This window comes from Chiroxiphia lanceolata, chromosome 2, assembly GCF_009829145.1.
Source record: "Chiroxiphia lanceolata isolate bChiLan1 chromosome 2, bChiLan1.pri, whole genome shotgun sequence".
In the NCBI taxonomy this organism is placed as follows: domain Eukaryota; kingdom Metazoa; phylum Chordata; class Aves; order Passeriformes; family Pipridae; genus Chiroxiphia; species Chiroxiphia lanceolata.
This window is the reverse complement of record NC_045638.1, coordinates 42403067-42412363: the sequence shown is the minus strand read 5'-3', so window position 1 is coordinate 42412363 and position 9297 is coordinate 42403067. Positions and strand designations below refer to the sequence as shown.

Below are 9297 nucleotides of genomic sequence, written 5' to 3'. Positions count from 1 at the left end.
ACCTCACTTTTGTGTCCTTTAACCTTCCACCTGCCCAGTTCATTCAGCTTGCTTGAGGCAGAGACCACACTGTGTCTGCAGTGGTTCTTCCATCATAATTTTTGAAAAACTATTTGCAATACTTTTTAGCAATTGAAGCAAAAAGCTTGATAATGTGATCTGAGAGGTTTCACACTGGAGATGACTGGTAAAACCAAGCTGGATCTATTATTCTGTGTTATACCTCCAAGAGGAGGATTTTTAGCTCTTTGGGTTAGTGATGCCACTGAGAGGTGTTTGGAGATTTCAGACATGACCCAACTTAGTTCTGCCCAGCATTTCTGCCTTCAAGCACACATTTGCAATGACAACAGACTTCTGCACGCTTCTGAGAAATGCCTTTTATTGTATGACAGCAGTTGTCATGTGAATGTCCACAAAAGAAATCATTCCACAGCAATAACAAAATCAAATAATTACACAAATGCAAGAACTGAACCAAATCAAACCACAACCAGAGTTAAAATGAGGAAAATGGAGTGCACTGTTACAGAATGTAAAACATACACAGAAAGCCATACTCTTCCGCTGAAGGGTCAGATGCTCATCACTATCACAGGAAAGAAGTGATTTCAACTTTTTCTTTCCCCCTCCAAACTTTAAACTGAGTTATTTTGAAGCTAGTTGCTTTTGTCCTCTTCTGACTCTTTTTGCAATGTTATTTCAAATGTTTTGGCAAGGCTAAAAGAGCCTGCAACCAGCATTACTGAGGTTGATCAGAAGGTCCTCCCTCTTTCAAAGGGCAGTATGAATGGTATCACAGAAGATTATGCCCATCTGGCAAACGGTTCAGTTCACCAAAGAGAATTTTGTCCTTAAAATAAGCAAAACATGAAATAACCTATCCCAGCTAACTGTGTTGGCTTTGAAAATGCCACCACGTTTTGCTGGCTCCCAGTGGTCCTTTGAGAAGGGTGGAGCAAAGAGATATCAGAACAAAAGCCAAAAAACCAATTCTTGAAACAGAAGTAGAGGCTGTTCCTAGACTTTTACACCAAAGAAACAACAGTTCTGTAACTGATGATTTTCAGTGTCACTGTATAAAATTATATTTATTAGAAACAAGACTCTGGAATATTGTAAGGCACCTCATGGTGAAAAAACATTTTAAAGGCTTGAATAACTCATAAGACTGAGTTCTTTTTCCGAGATCCCCAGGAAGAAATGTGACTTACAGTAACCTGCTTTGCTATTTCCAAATAAAGCACAATATTTTTCAAAGTGGAAGTTTAGAACTATTTAGATTTTTCTTTATAAAGAAACATAAAACACCTTGCCGGAAAGGTAATTTAATCATTTAACAAACCAAGACTTTCACTACAGGAAGGCCTTTTTCATCCCTGATCTGAGTTTTGCCATTCAGGTACATTGCATCTTTTTACTCAAATGAAATTAATTGGGTCAGTCAATCTTAATCCACATCAGAACAAAACATCTGTTGATAGTTGTATCAACAACAATACCAACAAAAGAAACTAAACAACAATTTCCTGAGTAAAATAGTTTTGTTACTTTAAACCAGAAAAATTATATAATGCCAGTGACAGACATGAATGACTATCAGTTGTTCTACTCAGCAATTTATGGGTTTCAAGTGTGATTTTGTAAAACGTTTCTTTCATCTTATATTGATATTTGATACCTTCAGCTAGTAGTGCCCTGCCAAAACATGTGAAGAAGCAGAATCAGCATTTTCAGACATACCTAACATTTTTGTGCGCATTCAAAAAGCTACAGTATCAAAGTAATTCTAGCTTATAGACTGATAGCTAGATCTGTCAGGGTCTCATACCAGTGAGTCTGCAGCAGCCAGCGTTTTGGAGCTCTGATCTGAAATACAACTTACCATAGATTAATTTCAGAGCTGAAATTAACTAAAACTGTAATTATACCCTTGGTTTACACATGCATATCTCCTCGGTTCTGATAAAAAAATATAAACTCCAGGTATGTATGGCCAGGAGAATGTACTGTTCTCTTATTTAAAAGTCTCTATATTATCCATCATACTTACTCTCTTGTAAGAAGTAACTACTTGGAAATAAAAAGAATACACTTTTGTAAAACACAGTTAGACTCTGAATATATCCACACTGCTCAAAAAAAGAAGATAAACAAATGAGGTCGAGCTCCCAACTCCATGCACTGCCTTACCAATCAGCTCACCCTAGCTCTGTTTCACACCACTCCAACCAGGTCTCTCCAAGACAAAGTTTGAGAAGAGTCTGGACATGGATCCATGGATCCTTGCCAAAAAGGCAATTACAGACAAGACCATGTGAGGTTGAACTTTCTTCATGCTACACAGTCCCCCAGCATTATCCCACGTGACTTCACATACTGAGGCACTTTACATCTTCACATACCTGTGCAATGCAAACACCACTCTGCTGAGCTGCAGAACAGTCCTATCTTTAATTCAGACAACTTTAATTGAAAAGAAAATCACAACGAAACACACGAGATAATTGTGTGTTAGGATCATAAGTGGACTGCATGAGCCCAGGGAAGACCAAGGACCAGAAGCACAGAAGAGTGGATGTGGCTGGTGTGTTCGAAGAAGCCATAAGCACTCCTTACATGAGCCCATCTGTGCCATGTGGCTTGGGAACTGGTAGCTGCCCTTGACTGTCTGATATTTATCACCAGATGTAGCACAAGCCTCGTGCTGCACATCGCTGTGTGAAGTTCAGTTCCACTGATCTTAGTGGAATTTGTTACAGTGTAAGCTGCTACACACAACAAAGAAGTGTTAGGACTTGACAAAAAAAGGCTAGGGACAAGAGCATCTCATTTTGTAACTTCCTCCTAACAATGTCTAATGATGTGAGAGGATGTTACCAGCAAAATTAGGTATCTGATGTTTGTTCCACCACCTCCAAAGCACCCCTGTCCCCCTTCTACCTGGCTGGTGGCACTGCAGGTAGGATCCCCTCTCTCCTGGGATCTCACAGTAGGACAGCAAACCACAGTGCAGGGAAGATGCTGCAACAGGGGAACGAGGATTCTGCCTCTCACCATGGGACTGGTTCCTGAGCAGGAGAAAGTCATTGTAGATGAGAGATTGTGCTCAGGCACAGGCTTTGGCCTCAACTTACTTCCCAATAAGGAGAGGGTAACTTTGTATTTGATTCAATTACTTTCTGGTAGAACTGCTTGAAATGAGAAACATTTGTGCTTGCCTTACTTATAGACCACTGGGCAAACACTGGGTAAATAACAATTGTTTGGCACTACAAAGGTAATAGCAAGCATCTTCAGTATTTTTTAAAAAGCACAGTATTTACCATGTCCCGAAGAGATCTCTTGCCTTTTAGTCTCTCCTGTGCCCTTTAAACAGCAAGATGAATAGATGCATTTTCTACTGGATCTCAAAGAGTAGCTCACTAAACTTGAAAAAATCTGAAGCAGCACAGCACTTGCTTGAGTTATATTTCAAACATGGGAAAAGTGCCTTTGTGTTAAAGTGCTTTGCTGAATCAGGACATAACTTATGAATACTGAACCCCTCTCTCTCACTGCATTCCTCTAGCAACAGCCATTCAAAACTACAGGTTGTACTTTCCTACCTATTCTGGCAGGATGGTAACTTCAAACAGCTTAAGTTCAACAGAACCCCTAATGCAAAACTTTAAACATACTAAGGTTACATATTTTTAACATATGTTTAATGAATTTGTTGTGTACCCTGCAGTTACAGCTTTGGCTTGAAGGCACAAATATTAAGGCACAATAAATGCAAATAATGTATACATTTCAATGTGTTGTGTTGAAGATAACTTTGTACTACATGGTATTTAGGTATAATGACATGTCATTCAAACGTTTCCTCAAGTTATTTTAATACCTTTTTTTCTCTGATAACCTGGATAAAAAGAGGAATGTATGTTAAATTATTTAAATATTTTTTCAGTGCAAATGTGGTAATTTTCTTCTACAGTATAGAAGACTGAGATTGATTTTTCAGTATTTGGATTTTAGCAAAATAAAATTAGTATTTACACTCATCTTGAACAGCATTATTTGAACTATTTATCAAAAAATAAGTATAGAGTACTTTTTTTGCTATAAAAAACAAAAAGTATTTTTGGCTTTTTCAAGTCTTTTTTCTATCAACCTGCATAGCTACTTATAGCAGGTAGAAAAACAGTTGCTCTAGATAACTAAGTTGCACACTACCAAATCTGCTGTTTAGACACAGATGTCATGACAAAAGTGACACTGAAAAAATTTTGGTTTTGCTTGCTCTCAAAATATCTCTAAAAGAAAAAAAGGACACATTCCAATTATTTTAATAGGTTCCAAATATGCACTCTAGACTTAGGTGTCCTGCACCTGTTTAAATAAAAGAGATCTCTACCACATAACTTTCAAATAAAAACTGAATCTGCCTAATTTCTTTAGCAATACAAACATGATTAGTTGGAAAGGAAAACATATTGCACTGAAATTAAAGAAACGGACAGTAAAAATTTTCTTCTCAGTATTAAATAAGAAGGATGTCCAGTGCAAAGAATCACCCCCTCCCTTTCCTCTCCTGTTGACACTTGCAAACGTTGCCACTGAGTTTAGATGATCTCAGGTTTACATTCTATAGGAAACAGTTAAGGCTATTAGGAATCACAGTGCAGTTTCGGTTACGCATAATCCTGAGGAAGGATCCAAGGACGAGTCTGTGGCAAGCTGACCATTCTGAACAACTTCTGGGTAATTCTTACTGAAGTATACCTAGAAAAAATATTAGATTCTGTGAGCAATTATGCCTCAAACACCTTACAGCTTCAAACAAAACTTGTGAAGATAAAACAGAGTAGAGATAAATACATATCCTTAAGGAATCCCAAAGGAACTTCAGGTTAGTGGCTTTCAGTAACTGTATGTCACTGAAAAAGTAGTAAAATTACTATATGATCTTCCATTACAACAAAACATGAGGAAAATCCCACACAACTTGTAGATCCCCTCAAATTTTGTTAATTCAGATAAATAGATATGTTTTATTGCTTTACATTAAACTGATAAGTAAAATCATTTTACTAGCTCAAAACATGAGATAAATTAAAAACAGGGTGACAAAGAAGCTGTGAAATCTTGCGTCTGCACAAGGGTTTCTCATTTTCACACATAAAATGAGCACAATGGATTTGGATGTTAAAATCAGGTTGTAATCCCTATATTTTACAAACTATGATTGACAACCATTGAAAGTTCAAAGTATATGTATGAAATACCTCAGCGTTTAATTTGTGCTGCAGAGCAGTTATAGGGCCTATAGAAATGTGATCTCTGGATAGCGAACCACAATAATGAAAGAAGAAGCAAAAGCTTTAACAATGACTCAACCAAGCAACTTCTCTAAAACGTAAGATGATACCAAATAATAGGACAGTTCTTTGCCAAGCCTTTGAGTTCCTGAATTCTACCAATTTCTAGCTCAACTAGAAGAGATACAGGTTTCCTGATAAATGTATAATCAGAACATAAAGGAAATGAAATGCTGTCAAGTTTCACTGTTCCACAATCATCTGTTTTTAGCAGCTGTATCATATCTCTGTTCCTTGACAGATGCGCATAACAAAATGAAATAATGTCAAGACTTGTGTGCTCTTATCTAAAAATGTGTTTGGGTGAAAAAGGACTTCAAATGCAATTTTTTCTTCCAAAAAGAATGTGAAAAGTTTCGTTCCAGTCTTTAAAAACAGAAAATACACTATCTTTCCGAAGCTGACACGTGTCATGAGTTAGGTTTCACAGTCAGACTGCTTTGACTACAGCTTATGAAACATTTCTGCAATTTATATTTGAGAGTGTTGTCAACAAAGTTCAGTTTGTTTGATAATAATATCCTTTTCATATACATGAACACAAGTATAAGACACCCACGATAAAAAAGAAATAGTCATTCTATAAAATCATTCCTGTAAGTACCGCTGTCATCTTTTGTGCACACATGCTAACACAGGATATATGCATCTTTACAAGTTTCAAAGAATATTAAAAGTCTGATTTGAATCAACAGAAGAATTGGAAGTCCTGTTAAGAGGCATTCCTCAGTAACCAGTCACAATCGGATGCAACAGAGGAAAGTTAATGAGGCTGCTGCCTGCACACACGCTGCAGACGGCAGCCCCAGTTGTGGATTCCCATCCCGTTCCTGGTTTAAAACATAAAACTTTGGCATACTTTTAGTGCAGCTTTTGAATGTGATTTTTTTTTTAATGGAAAGCTAATAGAAAACCTTGGCACATTACTAGAGATGTAATGAAATGGCAGCTGCTTTTCAACTGTCTCATTGCAATTCTTCCCCTGAGCCCAATTCCTCAAGATATTAAATGCCCAAGTCTTTATACAAGTTTCTTCCACTGCCAACAGAGCTGCAACCTTTTTAAAAGTAATCACTGAGGTGAGATAACACCTAGTATTTTAATATTTACACATCTGTCACAGCTTTAAAATAAAATGACCCTTATTTTTCCCTCAAAGTGCTCAAAACGCAACTGACAGAAACCCAGCTCTATCCTGATGCCACTAAAGCCTGCAGAAAAGCCTCTCGCAATGCTGCCTAGAGTGAGGAGAACACACCAACTTCTGTTTATCTGAATAATTGAGCGCTTTTATTTTTTTTCTCTTTTAACTGCTTGAAGACTATTTCTCACTCTCCTATAGGACTTTCTCCTAGTAGCTTCTTGCAAACTCAGCAAAGATAAAAAACACAGTCTCACGGTGTCAAGCACAACCCAACTGCCATCAGGCTTACAGGTTAGTTAATATATACTCACTGGTCTCCAATTTGAGCTGTGCCTGTGTTGTTTTCTTTGACATTTGCACAGAAAATGGGGATATTGAGTGACCAAGAGAGACGCACAAATAGCAATGTACAGTGATGTTGGATCAATTCAGAAGCCTCAGGCTGCAGCAACAGCTCAATCTTGCAATGCTTAGCTAAGATGCCCATAAGACGTTTCATTTAAATTATGTTTCTTCAAATATGTCCAAGTTAGTCTTCCAATTTCAGATGTGTAGTCTCTCTTATTTGCATTTGAAGGATACATGCAGAATCCATACTATTCCAGAAAATGCATTGAAAGTCTCACCTTAATGAAAGAAGTTCTTGGTAGAAGTTTGTTTTGTACAGGTCCAAGTTGCAATATATCAAATAATCATTGCCAAAGCACAGCCACATTCCAAACCATTTTACTTAGCAACCCACTGTAACTCCTTTTGAAAAGTATGTATATACGTCATATTACTATTTCTTTTTATGTGCAGCATACTGTTTTCCAAAATCAGAAAAAAAGCTTTTTGTAGAAACAGTTCTTAGTAACCACAGTAGGAATGTAGGAGACCAACAGCAATGCATGCAACAGACTTACTAGTTTAAAAAGAAAAGCCATTGGAATCAGCTCTTCTGACTAAGCAATTTCTCTGAAAGTATGCACGAAGCACAAGGGACAGCAATAACAAAAACCCTGAATTATCCAAGTCCTTCAAACAGAAAGAACTGTAACTCTGCTTCTGGGTAGTTGCTGACTGGAGATACAGTCTCTCGGTTCCCATATTTTTGGGCCGAGTGCGGATAAGCACCATGCTTTGCATTCTTGGCAGATGCTAAAGCTTGTATCTGCCTTCTAGCCTGGGAGTTAGCAAACTTTTTCATCAAACCACATTTCAGCAGAGACTGGTTCCTGGATCTCTTCCCTTCCTGTACAAAATCACATAACATTGATGTGGTAACTGCAGATGACTGTATGGGCAAGTAACATCAGGCAATTACTTTTATACATTTTGAATTATCTTTGAATGTAATTGTGCAACTGGGGAGGGCTGCAGGGAAGGAACGACAGCATGACATGGCTAAATTTCTACAGATGACAGCCGGACAGCCTTACCTCTTGCCTTTCCAAGGACCAAGCCTTAGGAAGCTGGCCTTCATTTTACAGACAAACAATGGTCACATGAATTAGAAGTTATCCTTTTAAACATCACTTAAATAACCTCCAGATTGTCATACACATATCACAAAAAACACAGCTAACCCATTCCTTTCTAATAATAAAAATATATGAAGCTAAACTGCAGCAACGGAGAGGGACAGCAGGACTCATAACACAGCTTTGTTCCGGACAAAGCTGTTTCCTCAGTTCTGCAATTTGCGCCACACAAGAATTTATAGTGTATGCTCTTAGCTACAATGCTTCACTTGAAAAACTCCTTAAAAAAAAATTCTGAGTATGAATAGACACAAAAATCTCTTCTATAATCTTCAAAAGGTCCTGTAAAATAGCATCCAGACATGAGCATGAAGCCTCCATGACAGCACAGTCTTCCATTTTTTTCCAACTTGCTGGAAAATAGTCAGGCACCTGCCATTTTGTTTCCTGTCTTTATGTGTTGTTCCCCGTCTACTGGCGTTTTCTTTCCTCAGGTAACAGTCTGGACCTTGTGATCCCCTAGCTCTGCTCCACACATCCAGTGTCTTGAGGAAAGGAAAGCATAAAACCTGAAGACCTTTGACTCTTGTCTCTAAAAGGCTTTCTTAAGTCACTACATGCTCAATATCAGTGCCTTACTTGAATGCCGAAAGTACAGCTGCATGAGCATGAAGCACGCAGCTGCCAAACTGAGCACTGCCAGTCTCAACTGAAGCAATGCTGAAACTTCGTTGGCACCGAATTAAAATCTTGCTCTGGACATCCTGTGTGGTAAATTATCAAGAAAAAAAGAAAGCAAGCCAATGCTAGTCAAAGAGCTCTTCAATTACAGGTCATTTCTTTAATCTTCTTATCTCTGCTTCAGCTTTCCATCTGAAAAGTGGAGATGGTATAGCCTCACCTCAGAGGCATATTATGAAAATTAATCCATTGATGTCTCTTAAACACTTTGATTGCCAGAGGAATGCTCACAATTACATTAATAATTCTGTACTCAGAGTAGGATTGGAATAGTAAGCAGTAAATCAGGCACAGAGCCTTGTAGGGAAGAAGGAGGCAACAAAACATTCAACAGCTGTTTGTTAATTGAGCCCTGCTCATCCCATGTGCAGAACAGAGCAAGAGTACAAGAAGAAAGTAAGAGAATACAGAACAGTAAAAACATGATTACACCCCCAGAGACCGTAATATAATGCATAGGTACTGAAACCCAACTATAATACAGTGGGTCCTTAAAAAAAGCCCTAACATGTTTTTTTACAGGAAGTTCTTTTAGGATCAATGCCCAGCACAGGTATGTCATATATTATTTACACTTACTGTTTTG

The 9297-nt window shown here is 37.9% G+C and overlaps 1 protein-coding gene across 5 annotated transcripts in view; it reads right to left on the bottom strand.

The window, feature by feature from the left end:
* Window positions 1–360: 360 nt before the first annotated feature.
* ABCC4 (ATP binding cassette subfamily C member 4) overlaps window positions 361–9297 on the bottom strand; it is a 148361-nt gene continuing 139424 nt past the window's right edge. For all 5 annotated transcript variants that reach the window (XM_032679063.1, XM_032679067.1, XM_032679066.1 and 2 more), the window contains one exon: window positions 361–4767. In XM_032679063.1, the coding sequence (XP_032534954.1) occupies window positions 4660–4767 (108 nt within the window). In that variant the 3' untranslated portion in view covers window positions 361–4659. The remainder of the gene's footprint in view (window positions 4768–9297) is intronic.